Raw genomic sequence first — 13,898 nt, forward strand, 5'->3', positions numbered from 1 at the left:
AGGTGGTATAAATTTAGCAACAATATAATTAGCATAATCAGCATACCATGGAGTACTATGAGAAGTACTTATAACATTTAATTGTTCATCAGGAAAGCTATCATTAATAGGTAGTGGGTCATCAAGAATATTTTCTAACCTAGACAGGTTGTCTGCAACGGGGTTCTCAGCTCCCTTTCTATCAACAATATGCAAATCAAATTCTTGTAGCAAGAGAACCCCTCTAATTAGTCTAGGTTTAGCATCTTTCTTTTCCATAAGATATTTAATAGCAGCATGATCTGTTTGAATAGTTACTTTAGAATCAACAATATAAGATCTGAACTTATCACAAGCAAATACAACTGCTAAGAGTTCTTTTTCAGTGGTAGCATAATTTCTTTGAGCATTGTCTAGAGTCTTACTAGCATAATGAATAACATTTAATTTCTTATCAACTCTTTGCCCTAGACCAGCACTAGCATCACACATAATTTCAAAGGGTAGGTTCCAATCAGGTGGCTGAACAACAGGTGCAGAGACTAATGCTTTCTTAAGTATTTCAATGCTTCTACACAATCATCATCAAAGACAAATGGTATATTTTTTGCAATAAATTAGTCAGAGGCCGAGAAATTTTTGAGAAGTCCTTAATGAACCTCCTATAAAATCCAGCGTGACCAAGGAAACTTCTTATACCTTTGATGTCCTTGGGACATGACATCTTTTCAGTAGCATCAACCTTGGCTTTATCAACTTCAATACCTCTTTCAGAAACTTTGTGCCCCAAGACAATACCTTCATTAACCATAAAGTGGCACTTTTCCCAATTCAAGACAAGATTAGTTTCTTCACATCTCTGCAAAACTCGATCAAGATTGCTCAAGCAATCATCAAAAGAGGAACCATAGACGGAAAGGTCGTCCATGAAAACCTCACAAATCTTTTCACAAAAGTCAAGAGAATATAGCCATCATGCATCTTTGAAAGGTAGCAGGTGCATTACATAAACCAAAAGGCATACGTCTATAAGCAAAAGTACCAAAAGGGCATGTAAAAGTAGTCTTTGATTGATCTCTAGCCGACATAGGTATTTGAGAGAAACCAGAATAACCATCTAGAAAGAAATAGTGTGTATGTTTGCATAATCTTTCTAGCATTTGATCAATAAAAGGTAAGGGGTAATGATCTTTCTTAGTAGCTTTATTTAATTTGCGAAAATCAATTACCATCCTATAACCTGTGATAATTATTTGTGGAATCAATTCATCTTTATCATTAGGAACAACAGTAATACCTCCCTTCTTAGGGACACAATGGACAGGACTTACCCACTCACTATCAGCAACGGGATAGATTATACCTGCCTCCAAAAGCTTTAGTGTTTCTTTTCTTACCACTTCTTTCATTTTAGGATTCAGACGTCGTTGAGGATCACGAACTGGTTTTGCATCTGCTTCCAAATTTATTTTATGTTGACATAGAGTGGGACTAATGCCCTTAAGATCATCAAGAGTATATCCAATAGCAGCACGATGCTTCTTTAGAGTTTTCAATAATCTTTCTTCTTCATGCTCTGAAAGGTTAGCACTAATAATAACAGGATATATCTTCTTTTCATCAAGATAAGCATATTTAAGATTATCAGGCAACGGTTTAAGCTCAAACACGGGATCACCCTTGGGTGGAGGAGGATCCCCTAAAATTTCAACAGGCAAGTTGTGATGCAGAATAGGTTCATGTTTAAAGAATACTTCATCTATTTCCCTTCTTTCATTCATGAACATATCATTTTCATGGTCTAGCAAATAATGTTCTAAAGGATCACTAGGAGGTACGGCAATAGAAGCAAGACCAATAATTTCATCCTTACTAGGTAATTCTTCCTCACGATGTTGTTTACTAAATTTAGAGAAATTAAACTCATGAACCATATCATCCAAACCAACAGTAACAATATTCTTAGTGGAGTCTATGGTAGCATTGACAGTATTTAAAAAGGGTCTACCAAATATAATTGGACAAAAGCTATCTTGCGGAGAAGTAAGAACAAGAAAATCAGCAGGATATTTAGTTTTCCCACACAAGACTTCAACATCTCTAACAATTCCAATTGGTGCAATAGTATCTCTATTAGCAAGTTTAATAGTAACATCAATGTCTTCTAACTCAACAGGTGCAATTTCATTCTTAATTTCTTTGTATAAGTCATGAGGTATAACACTAGCACTAACACCCATATCACATAAGCCATGATAACAATGATCTCCTATTTTAACAGAAATAACATGCACGCCTACCACAGGTCTATGTTTATCCTTATCACAAGGTTTAGCAATTCTAGCAGTTTCACCTTCGAACTGAATAACATGCCCATCAATATTATCAGACAAGAGATCTTTAACAATAGAAATATTAGGTTCTACTTTAACTTGCTCAGGAGGTGTATAAGTTCTAATATTGCTTTTACGAACGACAATTGAAGCTTTAGCATGATCCTTTATTCTAACAGGGAAAGGTGGTTTCTCAATATAAGAAGTAGGAACAATAGGATCATTATAAGTGATAGTCTTTTCTTCAACTTTAATAGGTGCATCTACTTTTACTTCTATGGGAGGATGATATTTAAACCACTTCTCCTTAGGGAGATCAACATAAGTGGCAAAAGATTCACAGAAAGAAGCTACTATCTCAGAGTCAAGTCCATATTTAGTGCTAAACTTACGGAAAATATCGGTATCCATAAAAGATTTAACATAATCAAACTTAGGTGTCATACCTGACTCTTTACCTTCATCGAGGTCCCAATCTTCAGAGTTGCGTTTAATTCTATCCAATAAATTCCATCTGAATTCAGTAGTCTTCATCATAAAAGAGCCAGCACAAGAAGTATCGAGCATGGTGCGATTGTTTTCAGAAAGCCGAGCATAAAAACTTTGCATAATTATTTATCTCGAGAGCTCATGATTGGGGCATGAATATAACATTGATTTAAGCCTCCCGCAAGCTTGAGCGATGCTTTCTCCTTCGCGAGGCCAGAAATTATATATATAATTGCGATCATGATGAACAAGATGCATAGGGTAATACTTCTGATGAAATTCCAGCTCCAATCTTTTATAGTCCCATGATCTCATATCATCACATAGCCTATACCATATCAATGCGTATCCCTTCAAAGATAAACGGAAGACCTTCTTCTTAGCAACATCATCGGGTATACCTGCAAGCTTAAATAATCCACAAACTTCATCCACATATATTAAGTGCTCATCAGGATGCTTTGTTCCATCTCCTGTAAAAGGATTAGCTAGCAGTTTTTCTATCATACCCGAAGGATACTCATAAGGAATTTCATTTTCAATAGGTTCAGTAGGTTGAGGAGCAACTCTTTGCTCTACTGGTCGGGGTGAAGATACCCCGAACAAGCCCCTCAGAGAATTACTTTCCATAGTAACAAGTGACAGTAAATTTCAGCACACTATATAAATTTTTCCTTACCAAATTCCACCTACCAAAGGCGCTACACTCCCCGGCAACGGCGCCAGAAAAGAGTCTTGATGACCCACAAGTATAGGGGATCTATCGTAGTCCTTTTGATAAGTAAGAGTGTCGAACCCAATGAGGAGCAGAAGGAAATTATAAGCGGTTTTCAGCAAGGTATTCTCTGTAAGTACTGAAATAAGTGGTAACAGATAGTTTTGTGATAGGATAAATTGTAACGAGCAACAAGTAACAAGAGTAAATAAAGTGCAGCAAGGTGGCCCAGTCCTTTTGTAGCAAAGGACAAGCCGGAACAAACTCTTATAATAGGAAAAGCGCTCCCGAGGACACATGGGAATATCGTCAAGCTAGTTTTCATCATGTTCATATGATTCGCGTTCGATACTTTGATAATTTGATATGTGGGTGGACCGGTGCTTGGGTGATGTTCTTACTTGAACAAGCATCCCACTTATGATTAACCTCTATTGCAAGCATCCGCAATTACAACAAAAGTATTAAGGTAAAGCTAACCATAGCATGAAACATATGGATCCAAATCAGCCCCTTACAAAGCAACGCATAAACTAGGGTTTAAGCTTCTGTCACTCTAGCAACCCATCATCTACTTATTACTTCCCAATGCCTTCCTCTAGGCCCAAATAATGGTGAAGTGTTATGTAGTCGACATTCACATAACACCACTGGAGGCTAGACAACATACATCTTATCAAAATATCAAACGAATACCAAATTCACATGACTACTCATAGCAAGACTTCTCCCTTGTCCTCATGAACGAATGTAATTACTCACAAAGCATATTCATGTTCATAATCAGAGGGGTAATAATATTCATATAGGATCTGAACATATGATCTTCCACAAAATAAACCAACTAGCATCAACTACAAGGAGTAATCAACACTACTAGCAACCTACTAGCACCAATCCCGGACTTTGAGACAAGGATTGGATACAAGAGATGAACTAGGGTTTGGAGATGAGATGGTGCTGGTGAAGATGTTGATGGAGATTGCCCTCTCCCAATGAGAGGAGCGTTGGTGATGACGATGGTGATGATTTCCCCCTCCCGGAGGGAAGTTTCCCCGGCAGAACAGCTCTGCCGGAGCTCTAGATTGGATCCGCCAAGGTTCCGCCTCGTGGCGGCGGAGTCTCGTCCCGAAAAGTTCCTCTCTATTTTTTTCTCATCGAGAGACCTCATATAGGAGAAGATGGGCATCGGAGAGCCACCAGGGGGCCCACGAGGTAGGGGGCGCGCCCTAGGGGGGCGCCCCCCACCCTCGTGAGAAGGGTGTGGGCCCACTGCCCTTCATATTTGGCGTGTATTTTTCTTTATTTCTTTTAAGACGTTCCGTGGAGTTTCAGGACTTTTGGAGTTGCGCAGAATAGGTCTCTAATATTTGCTCCCTTTCCAGACCAGAATTCCAGCTGCCGGCATTCTCCCTCTTTATGTAAACCTTGTAAAATAAGAGAAAATAGCCATAAGTATTGTGACATAAAGTGAAATAACAGCCCATAATGCGATAAATATCGATATAAAAGCATGATGCAAAATGGACGTATCACCTACGCACACGCAAGATCATGGTGATGCATAGCAACGAGAGGGGAGAGTGTTGTCCACGTACCCTCGTAGACCAAAAATGGAAGCGTTAGCACAACATGGTTGATGTAGTCGTACGTCTTCACGATCCGACCGATCAAGTACCGAACGCACAGCACCTCCGAGTTCAGCACACGTTCAGCCCGATGACGTCCCTCGAACTCCGATCCAGCTGAGTGTTGAGGGAGAGTTTCGTCAGCACGACGGCATGGTGACGATGATGATGTTCTACCGACGCAGGGCTTCGCCTAAGCACCGCTACAGTATTATCGAGGTGGAGTATGGTGGAGGGGGGCACCACACACGGCTAAAAGATCAACATATCAATTGTTGTGTCTATGGGGTGCCCCCTGGCCACGTATATAAAGGAGTGGAGGAGGGGAGGGGCCGGCCCTCTCTATGGCGCGCCCTAGGGGAGTCCTACTCCCACCAGGAGAAGGATTCCCCTTTTTCTAGTAGAACTACGAGCCCTTCCAAGTAGTAGGAGTATGAGAGAAGGAAAGGGAAAAGAGAAGAGAAGGAAGGAGGGGTCGCAGCCCTCCCCCTTAGTCCAATTCGGACTAGGCCTTGGGGGCGCGCAGCCTGCCTCTCTCTCTTTCCCCTAACCCAATAAGGCCCATACACTCCCCGACGAATTCCCGTAACTCCCCGGTACTCCGATAAATACCCGAATCACTCGGAACCTTTCCGATGTCTGAATATAGTCGTCCAATATATCGATCTTTACGTATCGACCATTTCGAGACTTCTCGTCATGTCCCCGATCTCATCCGGGGCTCCGAACTACCTTCGGTACATCAAAACACATAAACTCATAATATAACCATCATCGAACTTTAAGCGTGCGGACCCTACGGGTTCGAGAACTATGTAGACATGACCGAGACACGTCTCCAGTCAATAACCAATAGCGGAACCTGGATGCTCATATTGACTCCCACATATTCTACGAAGATCTTTATCGGTCAAACCACATAACAACATACGTTGTTCCCTTTGTCATCGGTATGTTACTTGCCTGAGATTCGATCATCGGTATCTCAATACCTAGTTCAATCTCGTTACCGGCAAGTCTCTTTACTCGTTCCGTAATACATCATCCCGCAACTAACTCATTAGTTGCAATGCTTGCAAGGCTTAAGTGATGTGTATTACCGAGTGGGCCCAAAGATACCTCTCCAACAATCGGAGTGACAAATCCTAATCTCGAAATACGCCAACCCAACAAGTACCTTCGGAGACACCTTTACGTTGTGACGTTTGGTAGTACACAAAGTATTCCTCCGGTAAACGGGAGTTGCATAATCTCATAGTCATAGGAACATGATAAGTCATGAAGAAAGCAATAGCAACAAACTAAACGATCAAGTGCTAAGCTAACGGAATGGGTCAAGTCAATCACATCATTCTCCTAATGATGTGATCCCGTTAATCAGATGACAACTCTTTGTCTATGGCTAGAAAACATAACCATCTTTGATCAACGAGCTAGTCAAGTAGAGGCATACTAGTGACACTCTGTTTGTCTATGTATTCACACATGTATCATGTTTCCGATTAATACAATTCTAGCATGAATAGTAAACATTTATCATGATATAAGGAAATAAATAATAACTTTATTATTGCCTCTAGGGCATATTTCCTTCACCTCCCTCATCCCTCATATTTTAAAACTGGACAAGTTTAACCCAAACCCGTAAAGAAAGTTGTATTGGGCTGGCATGTCCTCGGGTTTGACTAAGCCCAATTCTTTTCAGCTTTTGATTCTCGAGAATCAACTTTTGGGAAACTTCTCACAAAATCAACCATCGAGTTCTTTTCTGAGATTGTGGTGGTCTGAGATTACGGGATGAGTTTGTGTGTTGACATGTCTATAATGTCCTTAAACTAAAACTGGGTGTTGAAACGATAGCATTCAAATTAGCACATAGTAGAAGCAAAAAAGAACCATTCACAGTTGCATTGAGTAATCACAGTTTTTTTAACCAAGTCATCTTCCCTTTACAGTTGCATTGAGCATTTATAGTAGTAAAAAGAAAATTACATGCTCGGTCCATTCATCCATCCATCTACGAAAAACCTAGCACCATTGATCCATCCATCAAGCAAATCATGTACTAAGCATCTACATACATCCCGTAAAAAAAGCATCTACATACATTCATTTTATCCAACTTTCATGTACAAGAGGGGAACTAGAATAGAGAGATGAACAAACACCGAAGGAGGAGAGGCTCACCAGGCAGCGGTGCAAGAGAGCTGTGGCCGCGGGATGAGCTCTTCCACCGCTGGGATTGGATGATTTACCTCACTTTATAAGGGATTGCATGATTTGCCCCAGGGTTGTTTCAATTACCAGTGGCTCCGATCCCACCCGGCAGCCTCTCAGGAGGGCAAATTATCAAATGGGGAAGTAAAGTGGGGCCAAAGATTTAATTTCTCGAAAATCGAGCGAGGGGAGACCGATCGAGCCGACCCAATCGTTTTCTCGGGCGGAAGGGCATTTTGCCCGTAATTTTGCCTTTAAACAAAGGGTATGCCCTAAAAATTAAAACGTTTTCTTTTGAGGGAGATCCAAAATCGATCCAAAACGATGCTTCTAAGTTGCACTGTCGATTGTGGTTCGATTTTCATAATTCTACATAATCAAATCAAGTTCTTTTAAGCTTCTGATTTTCCAGACCCTGATTCTTCATAATCAGGTCAAAAGAACTGGGCCTAAGAACATCTCAAGTTACTGCCATCCCATCTCAACTCATCTCATTTCTCTGGATGCATAAGCAGCATTTTGTCGAACATCTTGTGTGCGTTCGGCCTCCACGCCGCCGGCGTAACACCGAGCTCAAGTCCGGTCACCTTGCGCTGGTGGCCAAGCGCACTACACCAGTTCGCACCACACACGCCGCCACTCATCGTCGACAAGCGGCAGGGCATCAATGAGCGAGCCGAATGAGGTGGTAGACGGCGCATACGAGCAGGAGAATTGTTCAGCTCCTGAGCGAGGCATCGCGTAGGCGGCGCGTGTCGTGGCGGCGCCCGCGCGTCCAGGCCCGTCGGGAGCAGCAGGCCGGCGTTGCTGCGCATGACGTACGCGCTGTGCTGCATGCTCCCGCGTCGGCTACTGCAATGGCCCGAAGCGTGTGGCGGCGTGCCGATCGACCAACGTCATGTCGCCGCCGAGGAGGGCCACCAGGATGCGCACATCGCTGGCGGCCACGGCCAGCTCGCCGACGATGAGGCAAGTGTGATTACCCCCGGGAAATGCATGCCAGCTGTTCGATAAAATGACTACAATAAAGTTTCAATACCAGCCCAATACCGCTCCATTTTCTGGTTCTGGACGAAACATGTCTGATTTTGAAACACATGGGACCAAATGTCGACGGAAAAAAGATGAGGGATCCAATGTCTACTTGTAAACTTGAGGGACCAACAATATACACTTTTCTCAAAACAAAACAGATATGAAACTCAAACAAATATTCATGTTTGTCTAGATCATGTGCAAGAAGGATATATATAGACACACACACAAGCATGCATAGAGAGGTGTTCTTCAGTTCTTGCATATTAACTGAGATTCATTTTTGCGCTTGCAGCATAGAACGAAGACAAGTTGCGACTTCAGTGAATGAAGGTCTTCGCTCAGGCTCAGTTGACCAGCATTGCTCCATGAGTTTCCTCCATTCCAGGTTACATGAAGTGGGCACTGGCGGCCTCAGTGTGTCACTCAAAATACCCCCTGCACACTCCCATTGGAAACTAATGTTTAATAATTTACTCAAGAAGAGCGAAGGTATGTTTTCGGTTAAATTAGCATATAAATTTACCACCTGGTTCCCTGAACTTGAGAATTACACACCCAGGCACCTAAACTTGTATAAATGAATATATTCAACTACCTAGGTGACTAGTAGCAACTATATATGATTTTGCTATAACTTACTGTTTGGCTTTGTGTAGATCATGTGAAATTAACGAATAATGATGTTCTTTTGTTTAAATGAAGTTAACATAGATCCTGCAAACATTCTCGCCTTTCATGACCTTTCTTTTCAAGAAGATCTCAAGATTTAGCTTAAATAAGTTGTCAACAACTGCTATTTAAGTAGTTTCAGCTTATCCCTACTCACAAGTATATGATACTCATGTTTAAGGACTTAAATGTGCGGTTCCCAAGTTTAGGACCCAAGTGGTATAATTGCAGAACCATGGAATTCAGAAGATGAGATTACCACTACAGCCTACGGATGGAGGATCATACTGTTTCATACCTATAACTCCTCCATAGTGCATGCCATCATATGGATCCTCACCAGTGAGAATTTCCCACATCACAACGCCAAAAGAATAGACATCGACCTGTGTTACCATAAAATTGGCATATTTGAGAATACAAAAGAGAAGAACATGTCAGGCCTAAGTATATTCTAGAAATTTTACAATCTTTTTGTCAGTGTGTGTTAAATTCTGCAAGTTTTTTTTTTCATGAATCAAATAGGAGGAATGCTCTAGTTCATGTTTAAAGTGAATTTTCATTAACCGTTATCCCCTCTATATCACAAATAAGTAACTTTTTGGGCATGCTTTCAGTCAAACTTTTAAAACTTTGGCTGCAAATATCATTTTAATTGCTATGTTTAATTTTTTTAAATCATATGTATAGATCTTTCAGAAAGCATTTCTAGAATATCATGTTTTTCAGTCTTGTACATATATTCCTACTATAGATTAGTGATCAAAGTTATATCTCAAAGACCGTGTCAGTATCTAAAAAGTCACTTGTTTGTGATATGAAGAGAGTATATAGCACTCCCAGTGAGCAGGTCAAATATCTTCAGCATCATGCCACAGTTTGAACAATGTTATACATTCATATAACTGATAAGTATGTCGTATAACCTTTGTGCATGAATGTCAAGTGAAATTGTGAAACAAACACAATGCTATAATTTGGGTTCTTCGTAATTTGTAGCACCTTCACACTTCCAAGTCATTAAAAAGATTCATCATAATACCTTTTCAGATACTTTTGTGCCACTCATTGTCAACAATTCTGGGGCCATCCATGGAAGAGTTCCTCTCATTCCACCAGAAACCATGGTGGCTTGTTTCATCTTTGATAAACCAAAATCGGCAACCTGCAGTCATTATTTCTCTATTATGCCCTTCATTTATATGCAGAAGTCCGTCATATGTATTTCATAAATGTGTATCATTTTGCTTCACCCATTTGCATTTCATATTTAAAATTAAGAAAATACATATGGTATTTTTTTTGCGGGGTAATACGTATGGTATTTGAATACTGGTGTTGTGGCATACCTTGCATATGGGACGAGAGGGATCCTTAACATTCACTAGCAAGTTATCGCATTTCAGATCGAAATGGACAATGTCCTTGGAGTGCAAATATTCCATTCCAATGGCGGCATCCATTGCAACAAGTACCCTCTTGCGCCAATCGAGATATTTGTCCTTGCGACTGAGTACTTTCTTCAGAGATCCATTGACCATGAATTCTGTTACAGTAGCTAATGTCCCCCCTGGCCCATTATTCACAACCCCGTAAAGTGCCAGAATATTCGGATGGTGAAGTTTTGAGATGATAGCAGCCTCTCTCCAAAATTCTGTTATCTGCATGATATTATATGTTTAATGATGGATATATGCTGCATTTCTGGCTTTCAACCCTTTGCATTTTTCTAAAAGGGATTAAGTTTTGTTCAGTTTGCTCTCTACTACTCCAGTTTTTAACAGATGCAATTGGTATGGCTTACCAGTTTATCTGCCTGTGATGATTGGTATGAAAAACAGCTGTTGTTTATCCGTTTAATGGCAACATCTGTTCCCCTCCATTTTCCATGAAAAACAGTTCCAAATGCTCCGGCACCCATCTCACGGAGATCTTCGAGGTCATCGTTGCTTATTATCTGCCATTTGTATGACATCAACTTTAGGAAGAAGTCCTTGTATAATGAAAAAGGTAGGAAATGTGTGCGAATGATATTCACTGATAAATGCCTTGCTTATTGCTCTGACACAAAATTTCCTATGTCACAGACTACTGCATGTGAAGTTAATTACAAACCTGGACATTACTCATAAGATCTCTGCCCAACACTGCATTTGCAGGCAGAGATTTTTCACTGCTCTTGGTTTCACGTAGCTGAGAGTAGAAGACAAGTCAGAAGTTATACGGTGAATCGTTTTCATCATATTGTACCATTTGAAACATGGGGTGCAGATATGATGACATACCTCAGCCTCTGGGATTGATGGTGCAGCATTTTCTTCAGCTTCATGCAATGGAGCTCTGATTTGAGGATTAATGATGCCAGTGCCAACCGAGCGAAATCGAGTGATTTCTGATGAATGCTCATCTGTTGTTGGACTGCTGGGTCGTTCTTGTATTGTATCACTCGAAGCACGTACAAGAGTATTTGGTTGCAGATTTATCCTTTTGTCTAAAGGTGTAGAAGCAAAAGGAAGTACCGATGTTGCAGGACCTGCAGGTTGGTTCTTCTGGATGCTGTTGGTTGGAACTGACCTCTCCGGATACTGCAAGTTTGCACTGACGTTGCCGCCAGGACTAGTGGATTCATGACTAGGTTCAGATATCTCCATCCTGTTGTGCGGCTGGAAATTAGTGTTCTTCCTTAGTGAATTTGATGGCTGCGTCGTCACACTACTGTTGTCCAATGGTATCTGAAGCTGTTTCCTTGGTGATATTTTTTCCTGTGCCCCAGTAGTTCTGTAAGTGTCTGTGGTAGTCTGTTGATGCTGCACCGTGGATTCAGAAGGCGCAGATGCACCAGGGGAAGCTTTACTAGTCTTTCTGGCTGCAGAGATCATGCTATCTTCGTTACCTTGTGCCTTATAATACTGGTTGATCATCCGTCTCTGGGTACTTGGGGGAGTCCTCTCCAGCTGACCACCTGCTATCACTGGCGGTACCGCGATGCTCTGCAAGGGCTTGCTTTTGATGGGCACTGAAGCTTCCTCTGTTCTGCCTGCCGGCGGCCCTGCTTCCACACCGATGCCAAACATCAGCTGGTCCAGGTCATTGGCCGAGGATCTACCGATGCTGTGTGCTCTCGGCTCATAACCTGGTGTGGTGATGATCCCATTGACAAGAGCGATGAACTGCGCCTCTTTCTCGGCATCGGATGAGCCTTGTACCACGAAACGCACGTGGCGCTCATCGTCCTTGCGAGAGAAGAGGTACATGTTGATAATTTCTCTGTTTTCCTCTAGCACAATGCACTCATCAATCATATGCCGGAGGTCATCATCGGAGGTGATGGAGATGAGCATGCTCAGTTGCTCCCCTGGTAGGTGGTACTTTATTGTGTGGGCTCTCCTTATTAGCCTTGTTGTCTTGCTGACCAACTCTTGCCAAGAAATGTCCTGGCTAATTTTCATCAGATGCCTGTCACCACCGATGTACCGGAGCTCGCCGTCGCTTGGCCTTGGCAAGAAAGTGCCACCGAAGTTGCAGATAAGCTTTACCTTCATTGATTTAACATCGTAGTAATCTCGAGGGAGCTGTCTGCTGGTGAAACTCAGTGGACCAGATGTTGGCGGATTCTTTGGTCCTTTCAGGTCAGAAATGTTAAATTGTTCCACCCAGTCCATGTTGCTGGTGTGGTGCTGTTCTCCTTGACGGTAATCAGAACGATGGACTACTTGTGTTTGCTCTCTCTTGCATAAATTCAGAAGAAATTTCTCACCAATCTGTCAGAACTAGCTCAGTACATGGCGTTGGTCCTATTTTACCAAGAACTTTATAGACCTAGGATATACAGTCTGTCAGAATAAATTTCTCCTTTTATTTGTGTTATAACTTATAAGAATCTGAGGCGGTTAAAACTAAGATATGCAAAGATTACATAAGCTCAAGAGAAAAGGAACCCACAATTAAACGAGAAGAAAGGTAACTAACCTGTAGAGAGTTCAGGCTTCTACTGGGACTCAAAACTTCATGGTTGCCAACAGCTTCATATTTTTGCCTCAGTGCCAGTGGTGTTTGAGATACTAATATGACGAACAGGTGAGTGGATTCAGGTATAGAAAGATTGTTTCTGAGGGAAGTTGGATTGGAGTTGGTGAGTTGCTGACTCACCTTTGAAGCAATGAGTGGATGGTGTCTGCAACACCTACGTTTTGTTACTAACAATATTTGTCATGTGGACTGTTGAACAAGATTCCATCATCAGCTGCCACTTAACCTGGGGCAAGGGGCGGCCCCTGAAACCTTTGTTGTCGTTGTCAAATGGCAACAGGATATGAACCATCGTCACTATATGGCCGCCCATAGCCCAGTTGCATTTGTCATTTTGTTTCTTCTTCTTCTTTAAAATGGGGCCGTCCCTGCTGAAACTTGGCTTCCGGTTGTTGATAACATATTTATTATCAAATACGCATGTTGCAGCTGCAGGCGAGGAGTGGCTGTCATGCATTGGTATTCTATAAGGTTGAAAGCTTGAACGTTTCTTTCCCAGGTAAAAGTAATGTTTCTGGTTGACCTATGACTTTTTTACCAACAGTCTCAACATTTGTTCTCCTTTCACTTTTGTATCGATTGTGTTATCTTGGACGTAGTTTTCTTCGTTGTTACTTTGTTAGCTAACTAAGAATGGAAGAATGGTACTCCTCCTTTGGCTGCTTTGCTCCATTCTTTTACGGTAGATGATTATCACATTAAATGCGCGATTCCACTGCCATCTCTTGGGATTCCTTTCGTACTATGTTATTTGCTCCAAAAGGCGTTACCTGAGGAATATCGACAAAAAGAGGTGCGTGA

The 13,898-nt window shown here is 41.6% G+C and overlaps 1 protein-coding gene across 1 annotated transcript; it reads right to left on the bottom strand.

Moving 5' to 3' along the window:
• Positions 1–8,444: 8,444 nt before the first annotated feature.
• Positions 8,445–13,283, bottom strand: LOC119303232 (dual specificity protein kinase shkD-like). Its single transcript, XM_037580338.1, has 9 exons — positions 13,218–13,283; positions 13,038–13,129; positions 11,354–12,887; positions 11,184–11,261; positions 10,873–11,025; positions 10,418–10,729; positions 10,111–10,233; positions 9,367–9,454; positions 8,445–8,834 (listed from the first exon to the last, which is right to left on the bottom strand). Exons 3-9 carry the CDS (start codon positions 12,728–12,730, stop codon positions 8,674–8,676), a joined length of 2,292 nt encoding a protein of 763 aa, XP_037436235.1. The 5' UTR covers positions 12,731–12,887; positions 13,038–13,129; positions 13,218–13,283; the 3' UTR covers positions 8,445–8,673.
• Between the last annotated feature and the right edge of the window lie 615 nt (positions 13,284–13,898).

The sequence above is a fragment of the Triticum dicoccoides genome, chromosome 5A (assembly GCF_002162155.2).
Source record: "Triticum dicoccoides isolate Atlit2015 ecotype Zavitan chromosome 5A, WEW_v2.0, whole genome shotgun sequence".
Taxonomy (NCBI): Eukaryota; Viridiplantae; Streptophyta; class Magnoliopsida; order Poales; family Poaceae; genus Triticum; species Triticum dicoccoides.

Bases quoted from the DNA above. Each gene is read 5' to 3' on its own strand.
- LOC119303232 (XM_037580338.1), bottom strand. From the start codon at position 12,730: ATGGACTGGGTGGAACAATTTAACATTTCTGACCTGAAAGGACCAAAG. The intron at 10,234-10,417 runs GTATGCCACAAC...TAATGACTGCAG, and splicing joins CCTCTCGTCCCATATGCAAG to GTTGCCGATTTTGGTTTATC. The intron at 8,835-9,366 runs GTATGAAACAGT...GGGAGTGTGCAG, and splicing joins GCACTATGGAGGAGTTATAG to GGGGTATTTTGAGTGACACA.